Source organism: Miniopterus schreibersii (genome assembly GCF_964146895.1).
Source record: "Miniopterus schreibersii genome assembly, chromosome: 15".
NCBI classification, from domain to species: domain Eukaryota; kingdom Metazoa; phylum Chordata; class Mammalia; order Chiroptera; family Miniopteridae; genus Miniopterus; species Miniopterus schreibersii.
Genome location: NC_138115.1, coordinates 41549477 through 41572162, shown reverse-complemented (window position 1 = coordinate 41572162; position 22686 = coordinate 41549477). Strand labels below are relative to the sequence as shown.

The 22686-nt window shown below is 40.9% G+C and overlaps 1 protein-coding gene across 4 annotated transcripts in view; it reads left to right on the top strand.

Moving 5' to 3' along the window:
* LOC308567671 (uncharacterized protein) overlaps positions 1 to 22686 on the top strand; it is a 275010-nt gene that overhangs the window by 94676 nt on the left and 157648 nt on the right. For all 4 annotated transcript variants that reach the window (XM_081159492.1, XM_081159491.1, XM_081159493.1 and 1 more), the window contains one exon: positions 13774 to 13879. In XM_081159492.1, coding sequence (XP_081015618.1) covers positions 13842 to 13879 — 38 coding nt within the window. In that variant the 5' untranslated portion in view covers positions 13774 to 13841. The remainder of the gene's footprint in view (positions 1 to 13773; positions 13880 to 22686) is intronic.

The window sequence follows — 22686 nt, the reverse complement described above, 5'->3', positions numbered from 1 at the left end:
ACGAAGGTAATTTCTATCATTAGTTCCTTCCTGCCTTAATGGTTAAACCTTAGAATGCTCCCTATTGTAAAATACAATAAAACAAAGGGCTTGTTTTCCATCTAGGCTGTTTTCCTACCTGAATTTTTCCCAATGAGTTTAATGAATGCTGATTTAATTTATAGACAGCACCATTACTTCAATAGCCCCCAAGCATATAAAACCATAAGAGGAAAATATTCTTATTCCAGGTGGTAAAAAGTAAATGCATGTCCCCATCCCACCTGTTTTCATTTAATCTGGGATTGTTTGCCTCATTTTGATCTGCCCACGTGAAATGGAAATGCCTGGCACTGCTGCAAGAAGCCAACCAGATGATAACATTTCAACTTCTAAATCTCTCCTGAGTTAGTTTGAAAAGAAATTCAACCTTATTTTTATCCTGTTTGAAATTAGATGTTTTCTCCCCCCACCCCCCACCCACTCCCATTCCGGTATGTGCCAAATATATTTTAAATCTCAAATTTCGAAGTTCCTGACCTCTTCTTTAGCTAGGAAAAGGCAATGTAGAATATTATTTATATGAGAATTTTCTTTCCCGAAGTTTTTCTAATTCTAGCTTAAAGGGTGCCTTTCCCCCCTGGTGCCAAGAGTTTCAAAGCTCCAAAGGAAGCAGTGAGAAAAAGGGAAATGGTGGTAATAATTTAGGAATGGAACTCACAGAGTATCCTGAAGACTGGCGTTTTCTTGACTTGAGCAGTCAAGTCTTTTCAAAGAAGTGAGCAAGAATCCCACATCCAGAAGACACTCCTGAGGCAATCTCAGGATGGGTGGGATGCAGATCCAACTGCAGGGGGCAAGGGGAAAGAACACCACGTAAGAGCAAGAGGAGAGGAGAGTGGAAGGCAGGAGGGCAGCTACCCAGCAACACCTCTCTCCCCATGTTTGCCCCCCACAGCAGGCACATTGGGAAGTGCTTTTCACACTGTGAGACGCTTTGAATGATTCCCATTTAATATGCTTTCCTTAGACGATGAAGTGGAAGCTCAGAGAAGTTGAGTAACTTGCTCTGTCCCAATCACATGCTATTTCCGAGGTAGAGGGTTTTCGACCAGAGTCAGCTGCTTTTACGATAAATCTCCTCTTTCTTAGGTAGCATTACAAATGGGTGAAAAGATAAAGGAGAAAATAGACTCTGAAAAATACAAAATTCCATCAGATAACTACTATATTTAAGATATTTAATACTTTAAAAAATTTGTATGTATGTATAGGATCAAAAAATTGGAAAATTCAGTAAGGTATAAAAGGAAATTTAAATGGTCTGTAATCTCAGTATCCCCAAATAATCACAGTTAATTTTTGGTACATTTTACTCCAAGGTTTAAAATAATTTTGTTATTCAGCTATGTGTTTATATACACATATACTTGCAAAATTGAGGTAATCTACTTATCATCTTTTTTACTTAATATATTATGAATATTTCCCTTTGTTTATACATACTCTTCTATAGCATGATTTCAAATAATTGAGTGATTTAGTTGATAAAAAAGCTTTACTGAATACATCCTGTGCCCCAGGCACCATGGTAGAAAATAGGGATTCCCAAAGGGAAAAAAAAAAAAGCAAATGAAGTCCTAGGCCTCAGGAAGTTTAGATTCAATGGAAAGAGTCAGACAATAAACACCAAATAAATAAGATAAACACAGAACCTGTCCTACAAAGCAGTATGAGGAAAGTACATTTAGAGACCTAATAGAAAGTAACTCCATTATAGTTAGGAAAGTCAGAGAGCATTTCTGAGGATGTGACATTGGAGTTGAGAATTAAAGAATACAAACAAATTTAAAAGAAAAAAAAACAACAACTAAGAAATTGCATTTCAAGCAAAGGAACGGCAGTCCAGACAAAGGGCAGACAAAGGGCCCTGAAAATAGGAAGAGTTTAGGCAGGAGAGATCTTGCCCTGTTGAAGGAGATGTTCTGTGCTGCTGGAATATTGTGGATAGAAGGGAAGAAGGGATGGGCTAATAGATGTAAGCTGGGAGGAGACCACACCGCATCTTGTGGGCCATGTGTTTGGATTTCATTCGAAACACAACTGGGAAGCTATCAAGGGTTGGCCAGCAAGAATAGACCTGATTTGATTAAAGTATAATAGGCATGAATTTCTTAGTCACAGATTCAGGCATGTAAAAGTAGAATTTATTCTTGACCCAATTTAATTCCTGGCTTTTAGTATCAAACTTGCCCAGCAACAGACAATCAAATCTATCAATGACAAGTTTCTCTCAGTTCTTTGTAGTTATTTTTCAATCCAGAAGGACAATTCGATCATATTCTGTCCTTGCCTCTCCTTTTTTAGGGAGAAGGGGCGTATGAACATCAGGATGAGATGTGTGACCACGTGTCATGTGTGTATACCATGTCATATGTGATAGCAGTGGTACAGTTAGATTATTGCCTTTTTGCTGGCCTTCATTGCTGATATAACTGGTCCAGTCTTCAAGTACATTCCCCATCCATGTGGGTGCCTGTGAATTGTCCAGGTATCTCATGCTGGATGTTGGTCATCAATTTTTGCCCCACCAGGTCCATGTAGGTTGCTCCTCTCAGCAGTCAGGCATCGTCCGCTCAACTGGGCTCCCCTCAGACCTTCCATGACCTTCTGTTTGGTAGAGGAAAGGGTCAGTGGTTCTCCTGCACTTTCTGGGGCTGCTCTAAGACCCTCGCAAGGTGCATATACTTCTCAATCTCTTTTCTAGGCTTCTAATGACCTGCAGTTCCACAAGCAGGATACAGGTTCACTCTCTTCTCCGATTCCCAAATTAAAAGAAAGAGGTCCATTGGACAGAGGCCACAGGGCAGAGGCAAGCAGAGGTTAGAGGAGCCCTCCCATCTACGCATCATACACACCCATGTCTATTTCTCTAGAGCACCCTTGTCTGACCTAGGATGGCTCCTCACTTGGTGACAATGTGATGGCAGAAACCAAACTCAGAAGCCATGTGTCTTAGAATCTTTGACATCACTGTGGACCTTCATACAACAATGAATATCCATCTGTGCAGCTAGCAAGGGAAGAGGGCCAGCAGGTACATGCCATATACATTTTGCAAGTTTTTCAAGGCTGCCCCACAGCCTTTATGCTAAGCTTAGGGCAGTTACTGAGTTTTCTTAGGTGTACCCTCCAATTATTCCTTAGGTGGCTTTTGCTTTGCTTGCTAAAATTGAGAATATTGTTGCTCTTTCTGTAATCTATTGTCATGTACATTTAAAGATTTGGGCATATGGCTATAGGACTTTTGTTTGTTTCAGCACAAAATTATTGTATCTTTATGTGTTTTTCATATTTGTTTGGGAAATTCCTTTTTAATATTTCTTGTTTATTCAAAATATTCTTGGCAAGTATCACCCTATATTTTCAAAAATGGACTTTTATCATCAATTTGCCAGATTTATAAAAAACAAACACTTTGAGGGGTTTTTTAATGGACATCTTTTTCATTTTTAAATTTACTCCATGAGAATTTATTTTCATTCCAGAAGTTTGTGCATACCAATACATTTTATTTCTATTATAGAATTCTTTTGCCCAATTTTTCTGCTGAGCATTTTGCTAGGTATTAAGTACTTTGTTTTCCATTGTGAAAGTAATCATTTTCCACTGCAACTATTGGTTATGAAATATTTACTTTATCTCTGCACATTTTCTTAGTTGTATAAAATTTTCCAGTTGATTCTCTTTATTTTCCTAGTCAAATGATAAGAACTATAAATAATAATTGTATTCAATCCTTTGCAATTGTTAAACATCTTACTTACACTTCTTGTTTTATGCTATTGCTTGAATCTTTTAAAACAAGATTTAAGAAAAGGTAGTGGCAATAGTTACATCTTTGTTTCTTTCCTTATTTTAATAAGACTGCTTCTGGTATTTTATTCTTATATGCTAAGCTAGCTTTAGATAAATGTTTCTTCTATTTCTAGCTCAAGATTTTGTGTGTAATGTATTGATAGTCATCAAATGACTTTTTAACTTATTACATGGTTTTTCATTTGATGTGATGAATTATATTATAATTTTTACTAAGAAATCATAATGCAAGGATAAAATTTTGAACAAGGTCCTAATTGCTCTTAATGTATCACTTTTTAATAAACTACCAAATTCAATTATTATTTAAGAGCTTAGAATTTATATAGATAAGTGAGATTATATTTTTTATTTTAACTTTTATTGAAGTACAGTATTCATACAGAAAAGTTCACGTATTATAAATATATAATGAAACAACCACTTGAAATTTGTTCTTATTTTATATTTTACTTTATTTTAAAATTTTATGTTTTGTTCTTCTCTGTTAGATTTGAGTCTCATTACATAAAATGAACTATGAAGCTTTTTATCATTTTCAGTGATGGAAAAAGTTATATAATATCAGAATTCTCTGTCCCCTAATACTTTGAAATAACTAATCCATAAAATCTTATCTGAGCCTATATCTTTTTTATAAACCTCATTCTTTGGTAACATTTTCCCATTTCTTCCATAGCTATTTGTTCCATATTATATCTGTGTATAATTTGTACTATTTTGTGTAAGAATTGGTAATATATATTATTTTCTTATACTTTGAAAGCAATATCCATTTCTCTAGTTATATCATATTTTTAAACTTAATCTTGTGAACTTTGTTTTCCAGTTTCTTTTTGAGATTGCATTTGCCAGAAAAACTTATTTTTCTTCAAAAACTTATCCTTTGATTTATACAATCTATTTCTTTTAATTATATATTTTCTGCTTTTAATTTTATTAATTCCCTCTATTTCACTAGATTTGTCTGAATTTCTTCATATAACTTCTTTACTTATTTGAATTATTTTCTTATTTAATAATTAAAGCATTTATAGCAATGAGATAACTCTGAGAACATGCCATATGTTCATATATGAGTTTCTAATTTCTTATTTTTCTAAAAATCCTGTAATTACTCTTGATATTCTCTCTGGATCAAGAGTTCAGAATGCTTTCAAGTACCTAAGTTGGGTTTTAGTTGCTTTTGTACTTTAAAAAAAGGTGGACTCTTATTTTCATTTCACATAATAGAAGTTCTAAGATGGTTCATAGCCAATAAAGTGGTTCTCACATGGTTGTCCCAAGTCCCAAGATTCTTCTAAGGTTTTACACCAGCATCTCTTGAACACTGCCTTTGTCCACATAAATCCTCATGAAGTGTCATGTGTCTTTCTCAGGGCGTCACGTCTGGAGGCACATGATGTCCATCTGACATTAGTTTGTGATCATGTGGTCAAGATATTATCTAATGTATCCACTGTATATTTAGAATTTTTTTCCTCTTTTAACTAATAAGTAAGTCATGTATGGGGAGATACTTTAAGACCAAGCAAATGTCTTTCTCTTCATCAGAGAAATCTTCCTAGATTTAGTATTCATTGATGATTTTTGCCTGAGAACCAACCTTTACTGTAATCGTTGCATGTTGATTGATTTTTAAACCTGTACATTACAGATCACTTATGTACCAGTTGTCTAGTATCGATCAGTTTTTATAAATCCATTTATAGTCTTTAAGAAAGGGGGATTCAAATGTTCTTACTTTTTAAATAGTGGCTCTCATCAGTGGTATTTGTCGATTTTTCTTAATGTCTTCACTTGGTAAAATTAAAAGTCTGCAAATCTTATGCCATGTCACCGATTTTTAATTGTAAATTTTCCCTCTCTTAGATTCCAAAAGACTGGTAACCTTAGTGTAAGGGATGTGACAGTTTTCAATGTTTAGGTTCTGTCAGCTCTAGCTTTGTGTCATCAATCTGCAAATGTCTCCTGGTGTCACTCTATTAATTTTCCCCCTTTGAGGACATCTCTTCAAAGAAATAACTGTCCTCTGGCTTCATCAAGGGTCACTTGCAAATGGCAATACAGGTTCTTTCCTCCACCCTGAGCTTGTTCTGGACTGGAGGGACATGAATCATCCCTTTCCATGTGCAAGGAACAGGGCCTGGAATATGACACTGGATCAGCTACAGTGACAAGAGGACAGAGAGAAGGGAAGACACTTTGGATACAAATAGGTGAAAATATAAGACAATTGAAATATTACAGAAAAAATCTGAGAAATTGTTTTCTTTGGAGGCAAAAGTATCTACCCTTTCATTAGAATATAAGATTACTCTGACTCTGCCATTTTGTTATAGCTGCAGGATTTGGGGCTTATATGCAATGATCACAGTTAGCAGAGGGTTTCTGCTCTCCCTGCCACAGTTCCCGTTACATGATCCTTTTCCTGATTTCTAACTTTTACAATAAGCCACATCAATTTTTTTATTTAATGGGCTTTAAAATATTTCATAACTAAGTCCTAGTTTCTGGACGGTCTTGAAGAGGAATTTTTTACTTTTGTTCTTGTTTTCCTCTTCAAATCTTTTTATGTTTACTTTCCTCCTAAAGGGAAGAAAACGTTTTGGACCATAAGAAGCAAATTCAGCTGTATTTTACACTATCTTATAAAATATATGATACTAAATTGTGGGCCATCACACTTAGTAATTTCCAAGTATTTCAAGTGGTGGAATGGTTAGTATCAAACTGGCTCCTTGGGGGGAGTGTGTGTGTGACAGAGAGAGAGAGGGAGAAAGAGAGAGAGAGCAGAGAGAACTGAGAGTTTTTTTAGTCTTTTTCTGTTTTCTTTTGTCAAAAAAAGAAAACTATTATGCCTGCACTTTAGTTTGTATGTGTGCATATGTGCAAAGAGCAAGTGCTCTGTATATGTGAGAGGCTGTTTTGTGCAGGGTAGCACTGACGAGATGATTTTTGCAGACAGGGTATACTTCGTTTTGGAGGAAAGCAGGCGAGGGAGAGTCACAGACAGAAAGGGACTTAGGTGCACCTGCTCCCACCCCCTGCACATGGTGCAGAGGGCTCAGTGCTGTGGGCAGGGAGCATATGTGCCTACATCCTGAGGTCCTATGAAAGGCAGGGTGGTAAGGTCTGTTTAGAGTAAATGACTGTTCTTGCTTCCTGTGGTCAAAAGTGGAAGAAAATAATCTGTTACGGGAGTCCTCATTCCTCCTGGGGAACAATGTTTCTGGTCTGACCGAGAGATGAACAGATTTGAGGACAGATGCCTGGACAAGGTGGGCAGACCCATTGTTTTGATGGAATTCCTGGCAGAGGCTGCTAATGACCACCCAAAGCTATTCTTCTCTTTGTGGCAGGTTGTATCATTGCTCTAAATATTTTCTGTCCTTACACCTTAGTTTTGGGTTCCCAGAAGGAGACCCTGAAGTAAGGAGTCAAGTGCAAGTAGTTTATTTGGGAAGTGGTCACAGAAAATACTAATACGGGAAAAGCAAGTCCAGTCCTACCCCAGTGTAGACCATCAATTTAGAGTCGCCCTACCTGAGGGCTGAGGGAGCTGGAGCGTTTACCGAATGAGAGCAGTGGGAGCAGGCATCGCTTCCCTGACACTATGAGCCTGTTCTAAACAGGGACAGGGATGGCTCCGTGCTGACAGCTGGATGTGAGGCTGATGTGCACTGAAATGGCCAAGGCCAATAGGACGTTCATAGTGGGCTCACTGCATCTGTTTACCCTCCATGTGGAAGGCTCACACATCCTGCCCCATTGACTTTAAGCTTGGATACGTAATGCATCATTTTCTTCCCTATGGGAGGGTTATATTTCTCTACTCCATTGATATGAGAATTGGGCTAATGAAATGTGAGCAGAAATGTTCAACTTTTCAGCAAAAGCTTTAAGAGCCACCAGATTTTCTTTCTTCTACTTTGCACCCAGCAACATCCCAAAGAGGACCTGCTCATTAAGTCTGGGGCCTGAGATGAAGAACATGTGTATCTGAGTCTCAGTAGGGTTAGCAGGAGAAAGAAATACAAATTGTGCTTGTCGGCCTTAGCATCTGTGAGGTTGTTTATTGTGGCTGCATAGCTAGCCCGTCCTGACAACCACCTATACCTAAATGTAAGTTGTTGGAGGGAAAAACAAACAATATATGTGGGGTTGAATTTGTGCCTGGGCAGAGAATGGCAAGGAAAGTGTTATGGAGGCCACAAGAATGGCATCCAATTTAGGCAGTAGTGAGCCATTTGATAAAACTGTCAGCAATAATTTGGAAGGCAGATAATAAGCTGAAAGAGTGGGTGGCCTTAGGTGAAGCTGGCAAACAGAATATTTGTTCTCGGATATGGTGCTATTGGCCAAATTTCAGAAGGAGGTGAGCTCAGAAGAATCATTGGCTGCTTTGCAAGTAGGAATGAAGGGGAAAAGAGAAAGCCCAGAAATTTCAGGACTTGCAGTGCTGAGAGACCTGGGTTTATAATGGCAAAAACAGAAGGACCCTGGTCCTCTGAAGCTACCATAGCTGCCTTGATTATCTAATTTAGAGTTATTTTCCTTGGAGAAACAAAGAGAACTTTTATCTTTGTAAAGCCACTGGAATTTCTGGTCTTTATTGCTAATATCTGAGTGCAAGTTTAAACTCATATGATATAGTCCAAAGACTCAGAGGGGTGTTTGCTCCAGGAAACTTGAACTGATGACTCTGGAGAGACTGGCCTGGCTTTGATCAACATGTGTTCATGTGGGAGGGCCTAGAGTTAAGGGAGGGCACTAGGGTGAGAGGAAGCGCATGTGACTTACGCTAGTGGGTGCTACACAGTGGCTTGTGGACAGGATGGTGGAGCAGCAGGAACAAGAAGCTGCCAGCTTAGCTGCCGATGCTCTGGAACCTCTGACATTTGTTGTCTTTAGGCTTACCAATAATGTCACATCGTTGGGCTACTGGCCAAGCTGGGAGAGGAATTTTATATTGTCTGCCAATCAGTACGAGAGATTCTTCAGGACTAAGAGGTCATTTTTCTCATTATTTTCATAGCATTTCCCCCCACAAATATTTGTGGCAAAGGATGAGATAAGAGCTGTTGATTTAACTTTTGTCATGATCCACTGCTTCCTCCTGGTCTACCCTCTTATCAGTGGAGTCATCTTGAGTGCATGCTACAGATTTCTGATGAAAAGCATGGAACCCGTGACTTGGAGGACTTGGTGTCAATTAGCTTCAGGTTCTTGATAAACAAAGGAATGTTGTTCAGCACACAGATGGGGCTGACTTAGGGCAGGTATGGACTCCTCTACTGAGGCTGAAGTTCACCTTTCCCTTAGCAAACACATTCTTCAGCTGCTGGGCTGACAGGACTGTAAAAGCATTAACATGATTGTCCAAATATAAATAAACCTTCTTTTCCCAGGGTCTATTAATCATTTGTAAAAAAAAAAATTTACCCTGTTTAGTTAGTAAAGAAAACCTCAATAAATTTCTAAAAGCAGAAATTGTAAAATCAATCTCTTCTGACTATTCAACAATGAGACTTTAAAATGTTTGAATTCAATTTTCACAACACATAAATGTCATGGAAAAAAAAGTGAAGGGGCCATGTGTCTAGACAAAAAAGACAAGTGACATAAAAGCAAATGTAAAGTATGTATTGATCTTGTTTTGATTCTGATCCAAACAAACCAACTGTAAAAAATATTTTGAGACCATTGGGTCAAATTAATTATGGACTAAGACTTAGATTATACCAAGGGTGAAAATGGGACTGATTCCTCCTTCCATAATTTAAATGTTCCTGATAAAAGAAAGCTCATTGGATGGGGGTAGAGGATTGGGCCGCCATAGACGAGCCATCAGTCTGGCCCTGCCAAATCTCAAGCACCATTTATAACCATCATAACAGTGTACGCTTCAACCAGGCTGCTCTACTTGAAATTCCACAAACACACTCTCCTCTTTCAGAATTGACTGCCTTTGCAGGAGTTTGTCTCCATCCCCTTTAACCCTTCACCTGGCAAAACTACCCTGTAAGACTCAGCTCAAAAATTCCCTTTATGTATTCTTTCCTCAGCAAATGTGGCACACAAGTCCCTGAATTACCACATTTTTATAACACTCCATTGGACTGTATTTATTTCTTGGAACATCTGTCTTTTCCCAGTGTGTCCTGTATATCCCTCCAGCTGTCACCTTAGTCTGTCCATTTCCTTTAAAAGACAGTAGTCTCCATTTACTTACCTTCCTTTACTCTGTAATTAATTTTAATATTGCCTCCCCACCCACTTCTCCAGTGTTCTGATAAACAGTTGTCTCTAAATTTCCTAGTCTTGCTTGACTTCCATGTCTTATTTGAAAGTGCTGTTCACCAACTCTGCCTTGATTATTTGTGGGACCAATTTGTATTGATTGTCTCACTTTGACAAGTCTTAACATGGCTTCATCCTAAAAGCAGGTGATGAAGCAAGCTTGTGTGTCAGGAGTTCGTGTAGGGAGGTGATTCTAAGAAACATGAGTGGGTGAGTTGGGGGGGGGGTAGAACAGAGAAGAAGAAAGAGCTGCTCCAGGGTGTAGCCTTGGCTAAGGAAATCACAGCCGTGGCTGTAGGACTCTAGCTGGCTAAGAACTGTCTAAGGAGCTTTGAAGATGCCCTTGAGAATGTTCCTCCTGAGGATTGGGAAAGGGGGTTATTTATCCACCATTTCCCGTCCCCCACTTATCAAGGTAGTTCCACAGCTATGGCTGTGAAGGAAGAGTCAGGTGGATATGAGATATGAGGGGGAAAAGGGGGTCAAGGGTGATATGCAAAGAGATCAATTGGCATTAGTGACTGAAGGCCATTAGGTGTACCAGTTCCCTTTCCTACATCGTCTGTGAAGGGGTGTCCTTGGTCTAGAAAGAGTCTCTGTTGCCCTTCCTTATTAATGAGAATAAACAAGTCCCTTAGGCATCAAGCTGTCTGAGCTTAGGTCATAGATGTTTACAAACACTTGCTAGGAAGGCCAATTGATAACTCTTGATGATGTTAAGGGAAGCTGAGTTTGAATGCAATCCCTCTTACTCTAAGAAAGTGGGTCAAAGGAGATATTTTTAAGATGAAAGAAATAGCAATAGGTTTTTGTGCCAATGTCAATGATCCAACAGAAAAGGAAAATCTGATGAAGAAAGTGAGAATTCCTTGGAACAAAGTCCATAAGTAGGAATGGGGATGAGATCTGCTACATGAGTTTGGTTTGAGATATGCACACACAATCTCTCATCATCTTTAGTCTCCATGTGCTTTTCCGGTAAGGCAGGGGCAGTAAAACCAAACTGAATGCCTCCTTTAGACTCTGGCATGCAGGAGAGCACCCACTTGTCTCAGAATCACTTTTTAGACAGCCCCAGCTCCAGTCAATTGTCAACAACTTGGGAATGTGGACCCAGCATTGCCAGATCTTCTAATTTTCAAAAGAAGCCTGCAACCCTGATTTTATGGGAGAGCTTCCAGTTTTTAAATGCTCACAAAGAATTAAATTTTTTAAAAAAGCACTCTTCAGGCCAGAGCGCGTTAGTGGGTTGAATCAATTTGTGGTCTTTGCCCTAGGTAGTCGCATCCAGGCTCACTATTTTAATTAACATCTCATTTTTTGCACAGTGGCTGCAGTGAGTTTTTAAAATACAAATCTGATTGTATCATTACCCTGCTAAAAATCCTTAAGTGGCTTTCTCTTGCACACTGCAGAAAGTTGAAACTCTATAAAATAGCTTCTCCATGATCATCCCTGAGATAACATTCCTAGCCTCGGCTCTGGCCATTTTCCTCTTACACTCCAGCCAATGGAACTTCTCATAACTTCTCAAGAGTGCCATGTTCAGTCTTGCTTCCCGGTCATGGCACATTGCTTGGAAATGTCTTCTCTTCATCTTTTCTATTAACTCTTCAGATCTCCATTTAATTTTTTGTAAGCTGCCTGTCCCACTGCCCTCCCCCCATGCCACCTCAAGACCAAGTCTTTTTTATGAACACTCGCCATGGTCTCATCAAGTCTTGCATTTCCTCTAAGGGCACTGAGTATCCTCTAATACATTTGCCTTTTTTGAAAATCCCCTAGACTCGAATACCTTTGGGGTTTAGGGGCATTTTCCATCTTGCCTGCTGAGTCAAGTTTACTGACTATTATGTAGCAGACATCAAGGAAATCCGTGATCAAATTTGGTGCTATCCACAACTTGCCACCAGTTATCTCTCTTAAGTTCTTTAGAGCAATTCTTCCGTTTATCTCCAGATATCTAAATGTCTACTGGCCCCTCAAATCCAATATTCCCCTCCTATTATTTTTCTTCCGAATTGATGACACCAAAATACATTCACTTACATGGGCTAGAGAATTGAAATAACGCTTCTCTCTCATATCAGGCATCACCAGATTCTATTGAGTGTTCCTTGACCATCTCTTAAGTTGAGCTGTTGTTTTCTTTCTCATTACTACTGTCTTAGATAAAACCCTCTTTATATGTCACCTGTACTATTTATATATACTCAAAAACATCTCCTTGTATCTATCATTCACTCATCTCTGCCTTCTAATTTACTTTCAACCCTGCTGGCAAACCCAGTCATGTTTTTCTCTACTTTAAATGTTTCCCCGATTCCTCCTGGGCATTTAGGTCTAGTTCAAATGCTGTAAGGTATCCCTGCCATCCAATTCCTACCCATTTGTGATATACTGTAGCTTAGATTTCTTCAGGCTTCTCACCATACTACTCCCTCCTTACTCATTAGGCTCTAAAAATATCAAGTCTTTTATAGTATTCTAAACATAGCTCCTACCCCATGTTCTAAATGTATTCACACATACAGTTATTTCTGTCTAAATGCTGTTAAATATCTCCAGAGGAACTATCATTAATCTTCTGAATTTAGCTCGATTTTCCCTTATCCAGGAATTGCTCCTTTAACATATCTCTCCATTTTTATGAGCTAACTTTGATTCTTGTTTGTATTTCTATTGTACTTATTTACATATCTATTTTTTTCTCTAGACTCTGAGGTCTTTAAGAACAGAGACTGGGCTTTACTCATCTCAGTTGTCCCACCTGAGGCCTGGTAGTTGCTTATAGACATTGTTTGAATGAATGAATGAATGGTGGCCATTCTTTGCCACAGGTACCTCAAATATACCATTGATTCTGTGAGCACTAGATACCTTCCTTTGTATTTAAAGCATTTACCAAAGCATTTAGTTTTTGTTTTTTTTAATATGTTATTATTGATTTCAGAGAGAGGAAGGGAGAGGGAGAGAGAGAGAGAGAGAAACATCAATGATGAAAGAGAGTCATTGATCTGCCACCTCCTGCATGCCTCCAACTGGGGATTGAGGCTGCAAGCGGGGCATGTGCCCTGACTGGGAACTGAACCTCCATCTGGTTCCTAGGTTGATGCTCAACCACTGAGCAACACCTACCAGGAAACACATTTAGTTCTTAACTTACAAGGAAATAATTAAAAAGAATGGATCTTATTCCTGATCTTGAGGTCAATAAGCATTTATCTGCTCATGTCTCCTGTAGAGGAGCCAGGAACATCTAAGGAAAATACCGAGGAAATTGAAGCTGCCTTTGCTATCTTCCCTTTTGAAGTTACTTCTTTTGTTCTGAAATGTTTTGCCTTCTAACCGTCTACCTTACACCCAAACACTTCTCCATTTCTTATTCCCAAGGCCCTTCATTTCCTGGTCTCTCGCAGAATCATAGAAACTTTGATCAATAATAATCTTTAAAGTAAATTGAGCTTCTTTTTTGAACTTTTGGTCTATAAAGGAATAAATCTACTGATGAGAACAAAGGGGTAGGATGTTTGAAATTGAGCCTATTACAGAAAATGGACCATCTATGTTCTAGGTAACCAGAGATGACTTTGCATCACATCTTTTTTATAGATAAGAAAGGCAAAACCCTCCGACACTGCCCAAGGCTTCTCTGCTAAGCAGTTGCAGCCCAGGCTTTCATGCTGCCGCTCACAAGATCCCACGAGGTGTTAGGCAGGTAAGAGCAAATAGTTTTCCCACTACTTTTCCAGAGGGAATTCTTGACATTGGGATACCACTTGGGACTTAGAAAAATAAATCACTAATGGTAAAATTCTGAACATAAGGTGAGAGAAAAATTACACGATGTTTAATTACAGGCACATTATTGATTCATGAATGCTCTGTGGTCCATTGAAAAAAACAAAAACAAAGACAGGCCAGCTTTTCATACATTTTCTGTTCAGAACTTCAGAAAGACCGGAAGAGTGAGCACACAAAACCAACTCTTGTTTTCATGTGATTTAATTTGTGATGGTACCTTATAGGAAATCCTGATTGTCACCTGGATAGATCTGGAAGTTTCCTTCTTCCCCTTATAGGAACAATGCATATTGTAGGTGCTCTTTGGAAGAGATAGAAATCAATGGTAGGGTCTTCCACAGTTGATGCCTGAGATACTGCAAATGAGGCTTAAAAAGGCTAAGAATTTAGAGTCATAGCTAATCGACAGGCCGGCCTTGTGAATCGTAGTGAATACCAGACAGAAAATTTTGCTGATTGCAGTCCCTGTTTGGAAACTGCACACCCAGTCTCATAATTAGCCTAACAGCAATAATAGCTTTCTGACAAACACCTTACCCCAGTTCTTTGTTTCTTTTTTAATTTCTGTAGCTATTTTCCCCATCTTTTCTCTCTGGAGTTAGAATTAGGAAACTAAGTGATAACCATTGCATACTAATTAGATACTAGGCACTGTGAAATACATACTGCTTTATTTCATTACTAAACAAAGTACAACAGAGCCCATACTCCCATCTACAGATAGGGAGACTGACACAAAGAGAGTTTAAATAATTCCCCAGAGGTTATAACAACTAGTAAGTATGTTCCAAGGACCGCTCTGCCACATCTTTGGCAAGTTTTGTTTTTTCCCCCTAATTGGGAGATATAGGTGTGTAGTGGGTAGAAACTTCATTTCACAAACTCAGGTGTGCAAGCAACATAACTTCACTTTTCCATACAGAACAGAATTTCCACTATAAACCCTCCATCTGGCTAGTCAGTGGAAACTTTGGTTCAGCCATGTCTGGATTCCTCCCCTCATCCTTTCCTTGGCATAGTAGACATTTATTTTGGCCAATTCCTCTCCCTGGTCCTGTTCTTGCAGTGGCGTCAAGGTGCTGGTGGGCTTCTACAACAATGTCAAGGCCCCAAGGGAAGCGTGCAACCTGGGCCATCCTCTCTCCAGGCAGGCACTCTCTGAGGTGGCCTCATTCCTGCTGGTCTTCAGGTGCCAGTCCGCACAGGCCCTTTCTGAGTTGGCACTAATAACCAGACTCCAACCCAGCCACCAGGGTCCTTTGAGTCCCACACTCTCTCAATGAACTCTCAGGTCCCTCTTTGGATTCAGTACATTCTCCAAATCTGGGCCACACTGTAATTGGGAGAGTTGATCTGACCACCCGAGGCCCTCTGTGGATCATTTCCATGCTCCCTGCGGATGCAGGTACACTTCTACTGCTCCTCAGTGACAGTGGGGCAATGTCCCAGTGAGGCTACCTAAATGCCACCTGCCTGCACATACCACACAGTCATTTCTGTTTGGACATTTTGACATTTTCCTGTAAAAGGTATCATAGGTTTCCCCTGCACTGGAATCTCCAAAATTATCTAAGGTTCCTGTTATATCTCTCTACCCCAACCAATCCCAGAGGAGGGGCAGGTTCCAACCCAATCCATATCTCAGTAGTCTACACGGCCTCGTCACCCCTTGTTAACTTTTTCAGCCCTTTCTCGTTCCACCTCATTGAGGTAAACTGAGAGAAGTGGGGGTGGGGGAACCCGGTCCACAGAAGCGATGAAGCCCACATAGGTGTCCACCCACTCTCACTCAAGCACCTACATTGGGTCAAGCTCACTATAAAACAAATTTAATTAATTACCCTGGTACCATCCTGTTAAAGAAAATTTTCTTAAAAAAAGTGATCTTGAGCACAAATCAAAATCCAGTACATGTTGCAGGGAACTAGTGAATATTTGAAAAAGGGGAGAAAATAGGCATGTGCCTAGATGACATTGTTTATACGAGTAACTGGACAGTCAAACACAGATGCAGGTTTATTTCACAGAAATGCAAAACCACCATCACTTTTACAGTTGACATGCATTAATACATAAGACATGTGATTTGGAACCATCCATATATATAAATGAACCACTCATCAGGAAAATTAAGTAATCTACTTGGGACACAGTGATAAGTCCATTGATCTGTGGCTAGTGATTAATAATAGCAAACAAGGATTTATCCCTGACACACTCAGTGAGCATGTGGGCCCCAAGTGGTGTTAAATAAAGCTCAGCTGACAAAAACATATAGTGTCCTGATTCTTCTCACCCAGCTAGCAAAGTTTTCTCTAGCAGCCAATTCAAGACGTTAAGCACAGTTTGATGCATTCTAAGTTCAGATTCAAATGCATTTCATCATCATCTTCCATCACTCCAGAGATCTATTTCTATTTTTTAAGCATTTTTATTAAAGCATAACATTACACAGAAAAGTGCACAAATAAGTATACCACTCCTTGAATTCCCACAAACAGAGCACATCCAGGTAATTAGCACCCAGATCAAGATCCACGTCACGTGTACCCCAGAAGCACTGCAACCCCTGTGTTCCCCCCATATGCCCACCCACCTGCCTCAAGGGTAACACCTATTATGCCTTTAAATACTTTTGCTTACTTTTGAACTTCATATGGGTGGAATCATAAAATAAGTGCTTTCTATGTTTCCCTCACATATCAAAATATTTATAAGATTCAACCATATTTTCAAGTGCAGTGGGAAGTCTTCTATTCACATTGCTAACTAGTATTTCATTGTGTAAAAATGCCTTGATTTATTTATGCATTCTACCGCTCATGGACATTTGGGTGATTTCCAGGATAGGCTATTATGAGGAGAGTTTCTATAAATATTCTCGCACATTGTCTTTGGTGCATGCATGAATGCGTATCTGCTGAGATGTCTGTGTTCCTAACGTCCACTCCAAGAGGTTTCCCATCTGCTTAGAGTCCTGGGATTCAACCAGGGGGCTGTCCTCATAATCCCATTTGAGGCAGAGGTTGCCCTGAGCTTTAAGTGTCCTTGAGTTGTGCTCCTGCTCTCCAGACCCCCTGCCTGCCTGGACCCTCTTCTCTGTCTTGATCTCTGCCGTCTGACCTCTCTCTCTCATCTGACTGCTTGCTGGCTCTGACGCATTGATGACATTGTTGGGGTCCAGATCGCCTCTGTTCTTGTCCTGCCCTTCTTGTCTCTCCTGTCGCTGTTTGCCATCTTAGGCTAAAACATTCCATGCAGTCAATGATCCCTGCACAGTTCTTTAGACACTGACATGTGAGAAGAACTCCTTGAAAATAGCTACCGTGTCGCGTCATAGTCACATGGGGCACTGCAGGGCAGGGAAGCTGAGAGCACAGGCTGTGAAGCCAGACTCCTGGTGCAAATGCTGGCTGCCATTTACCAGCCGTGCCAGACTGGGCACATTTTCTCCGTGCCTCAATTTTTCTAGCGGTACAGCTTGGGAACTTCTATCCGATAACGCTTGTAAAGAAATTCTCTCTCTTCGAGCCCACTTTTCTCCTTTTGACCCCATCTTGCCTGTCTAACTGCCTTCACTTTTGCTTACCTAGTTCTGCATTCACCTCATTACCCTCCACAGACACATCTCAATTTGTATTATCCTGCATAACAATTATTCTTTCTGAGACTCGTTAACAAGAACAGCGTCTGTCTTACGAGCAACGACACACTTTACCATGCACTTCTCAATTTAAGGCCTTGGCTGTATTGGTTTCCTATTGCTGCTATAATAAATCAGCCACAAATATAATGGCTGAAAGTGACAAAATGACTTAAGTGTACTATATTCCAGTTCTGGAGGTAAGAAGTTCAAACTAGGTCTCATGGGCCTAAAATCAAGCTGTCAGCAGAGGTGCATTTCTTTTGGAATCTTCCAGAATGAATCTCTTTCTTTGCCTTTTCCAGCTTGTAGGGGCATCCCCGAATACCTTGGCTTGTGGCCCCTTCATTCATCTTCAGAGCTCATTACTCCTACCTCTACTTCTGTCATTACATCTCCTGCCTCTGATCTTGATCCTCATGACCCCTTCTTATAGGGACCCTTGTGCCTCTGGCGGATAAACATCAGGAGAATGTGGGTTATGCTCTAGGTCTGGCTGTGCCTTCTGTTTCAATTATTCCAACCAGTGCCCAGATGATAAAGACTGTTACCAACAAGCACCTATTCACACCTACGTCCTGCAGTTTGGAGGGCTGTCTCTGTATCACTGGAATTAGAAACAAGTCAGTTGGGGCATTTTATTAAGTAAGGCAAAAAGTTAGAGGATCATTTTTCTGTATGGAAGTGACTCAACTGTGCAGGAAAACAAAGCCCTGTTCAACAAGGCAGTGTCTGAAAAGTGAAGACAATTAGCAAACTTGACATCGCTCACATGACTAACAACTGTGTTATTCAGTAGATTATCCAGAGCTGAAAATTAAAACAGCTATGTGAGGTTTTTGCTGCAAATGCATATTAAGCTGTTAGAAGTGATGGATAACTAAGATTGTTCAGGGCATCGGATCTGCTTCAGGGGGTGTGGTTAAAGGCACATCGGAAATCATCGGTGGGTATCAGATTGATTTTAAATAGAAAACATCACTGGAAATGAAGAAGATAAAACAACATTTTACTGGGCTGCATTAATAATGCAAAATACAATATTGAAATAGCACATATTCACATGCAGAGAAAAACAGAAGTTTATAGAGCTAATACCCAATAGCCCATTCCAAAATACTTGTCACTTTTGTACAAAGTTTTAAGAATTTGTGTCTACCATCTTAAATCCTTACACAAGCAGGTAGAGAATCCAATCACAAATAAAAAAATCCAAAAAACCCAACAATGTTGTACTTAAAAAGGGGACTTCATTCATTCTGCTTTCTTGAGTTGGAACTCCCCCTTCCTCACTTCACCCCAACCATTTTTCATCTAACTCTCATTCTCAATTTAGATGTTTCTGATGCCAGGAAGGTTTCTGGATTTCCTAAGCACAGATTGGTTCTTCCCACATTTATAATACATATTATTATATATTTATGGATACATGCATGAAGGGACCAAGAGATAAACCTTTCCACAGCTCCCTGGGGTTGCTGAAGTCTGGGAGACACCTCTCCTGGGCACAGAGCATCCTCTCCGTGATCCAGAGATGCTATTTTCCTCTCTTGGAGCTCTGGGGCTTAAAAGTGTGACCTAGATTTCAGACAGTCAGTTGGAAGATTACCTTTAAGTATAGTCTCACTAATGCCTAAAAAATAACATTCATCTAAAGCTGGACAATGTTGTAATGAATGAAAAGAAGTAGAAACATGAGTATCAAGAGCAGATAATAATGGCTTGGGGATGTCAACTTATAGAACTGATATTTGAGCCACAAAGTCTTTGCTGGAAGGTGCTATTCTGTGCACTGGCATCACTGGGCTCCAGCTACTAGATGCTAGTTGCCCTCACACCCCAGTTGCATAAACTGAAAGACATCACTCAACACTATATGGGGGCAAAACTGCCCCTGGTTGAAAACCACTTCCATAGAGTATGGTGGAAATGAGGTTGCAGGACCCCTGAAGCTAGGCCCTAAAAGGTCACACTCAGCAGGCTCCTGGTTTCTTGGGATACTCATTCTGGAAGAAACCAATTGCTATGAAAGTCCAACTACCCTGCAACTGCCATCCTTGGGGAGTCTATATTCTGGGAGCAGCAATCCCAACAGAGCCGAGGTGACAGCCCAGCTGAGTTTCACCCAAATTCTTAACCTGCAAAACCTGTGAGATAATACAATTGTTGTTGTTTTATCCCACTAAGTGTGGAGTGGTGTCCTAATACAGCCATAGAAACAAAATCACTGGAAAATGGCAAGAATGTAGTTGACTTACGAAAGGGGTTTTAGTTGATTTAGACTTGCAGCTTATCAAAGAAGGCGCAGATTGGCAGGTGCCCGCAAGCACACACTCTTTACACCCAGCTATCTGGGTGTGTGCCCGTGGTATGCTCAGGCACGAAGGACTGGCATCTTAAACTTGCTCTCACCAACCCCCCCCCTTTTTTCCTCAAGAGAAAAATATTCTAAAGATGTAAGAGTTAAAGAAAACATCTGGTGTATGGGAAAATTATAAAGCATGCTTTTCCCTCCCCTGTTTCCTGCCACTCCCAGGGGGCGCAGGAGCAGATCTCAGGCCTCAGCAGCAAAACCAGCAGCAACGGGCTGACACGATCGCTCCGTCCGGGGGCAGAGGCTGGGCCGCTGCTTTGTAAGAAAGAGCAACATGTGTCAAAGGACAGCCTCCTGCAAGGACAGAGGATGGGGGGGGGGGGCGCAGGAGGAGAGGGCAAGGCAGGTCCTAAATATGCTGAATGGAAGGAATTAGGATCACACCCCGAAATGGCAGGAAAACGAATGTTTGCTTTTTCTGGCTCATTATTTGCTTAGTGAGACTTGAGCTTTCCAGAAAGATAAATGCCCTGGCTGCCGGGCCATCAGCCCTCCGCCCTGTTTGATTTGCCGAGGAGGGATGTCCGGATGGGGATGGTAACGTCCGTGTCCCCTGGGCCCGCGCTCGTGTCCTGTCCCGCGCCCTGGAGGGGCCCTCGGGGGCGGCGCCGCCCGCGGGAATCTCCCCTCGCTCCTCCGCGCAGCGCCCGCCATCAGCTCCTGGCGTCTTTTCATTATTTCAGAAAACACCCCTGGGAGGTGTTTTGCAACGAAACCATTTATCCCCACTCACCCTCCTCAAGAAGGTCAAGATGAAATAGTTAGAGCTTCAGGCCTTCCACGCGGGCACAGCTTCCCTCCCTTTCCCGCGGTGCAAGTGGAAGAAGCGCCCCACGCGCCCCGCCCGCGCCCTCAGGCATGTCCTTCGGGGCTCTGCGCAGCCCGCAGCGGCTGAGCCCGCCCAGATGCCTTTCCAGGCGCCTCTGCCCCCTCCCGCCACGTTCAGCCAACAGGAGGCGCTGGAGAGGAGGAGGGGGGGCAGCCGGAGCATCTTCCCCACCGCTGTGCTTGCGCAGCCTCTCGGGCAGGGTCCCGGCTCTCTCCAGGACCTCCAGCCATGGATGGAGTTACCCTGGAGCTCTCACAGGCCTGCCTCCTTCCACTGTCCTTCCAGCCCTAGGGCTAGTAGCAGCTAATATCCCCATTTTATTTAAATTTCATCTGATGAGCAGCAGGATGTAGGTTCTGGTTTCCTCCCTGGCCCCTGAATGATTCAGGGAGGACTGAGTTCCAAAGGAAGCCCAGCTCGAGAGCTAGGTGTTACATACTATGTTTTGATAGAACATTAAACAAGGAGCGAAAACCTGGTGTTATTTCTTTACAGTTTGTTGATCAACTTTACAGTTTAGGTCAGAAACCTTTGAGAGGCATATAAAGTTCCAGAAAAAGCAAAACCAATTTGTAGTGACAAAAAGCTGATCAGTGGTTGTCTTGGACCAGGGATGGGAGAGGGTAATTGCAAAGGGCAGGCAGGAGCTTTTAAATATGATAGGAAAATTCCAAATCATGATTTTTGTGATGGCTATAGGTATATATATTTGTCAAAAGTCATTCAACTGCATATATAAAATGGGCCATTTCACTGTACGCAAATTATACGAGGGCTAGTAGCAGCTAATATTTCCAAGATTGTGTCTGTGCTATTTATTTCTACAGTATTTCCCTAATAATGAATCTTTCCTTCTGTATTTATTAATTTGAACAGTACTGGGAGGAAGAACTATTTCTTCACCTATATTTATTTATTTATTCTATTATTTATCCATATCAGTATGAACTTGTGGATGTTTATTCATGGGCTAAAATCCAGTTTTGTTGCTAACATTTTTCCAGTTTTGGCCACTAAGAGCTCCTTCAGGTGGGCTCCTGTGTTCTTTAATTAAGACTCCCCCACTGACCTTTTTGAGTATTTTCTTACTTTCTGGCGTCACAGGATGTTCCTGTCTCACTTTATCCTTACAATGCCCCGGCCCTGGAATCGTGCACCTCTCCAAGGAGCCCTGGTTCCTTTGATTTGAATGTGATGTTTAGGGACTAGTATCTGGGCGTTAGGCAGTCTCATTGTTGGTGGAGTGTCATTGCCCGGAGCCTTAAAGCAGGCAGAGCTAGTTATTTCATGTATGTATAGTAATCCATGCATACACACACATATATATTTTTCTATCTATGGACATATATTAAAAACCACGAGGGAATACTCCTACCTCTGATTCTAATCCAATAACTTGGGGTTGGTTTCAGGCTTCCCTTTTCCCTTGTTTATAAATTCTTTCTCTAACCCTGAGAAAGCCCGGCTCTCATTATCTACGATCTATTCACTTTTATGTTCAAGTCTAGGGTAAACATCACGTAGTTTCAGAATTGCTAGACATCGCCCCCGTTTAAAAGCAAAAACAAGTCATTTACTAACCAGATTCCAGCCTTTATATACACTTAATTTTGTCCTCAGCTTTGCAGCATCCAGCTAGTCAAGGCATCACTTTCCAAAGTGACTTCGGAGTGTGGTTTCCTTCCCGCCCCTCCAGTGGGTTCTGATATTCATGTGTAATGCAGTTAGGCTCATTCGCTAGTGTCTGTGTTGCATTTGGAGTCACCCTTGTGTCCTGGCTGCTTTGAATGATTTGTTTAATTTGGGGCTATGTGAAGGATACCTGAAACATCACTGTGGTTCTCAGGGTCAGAGTTATATCAAAAGTGATATTCA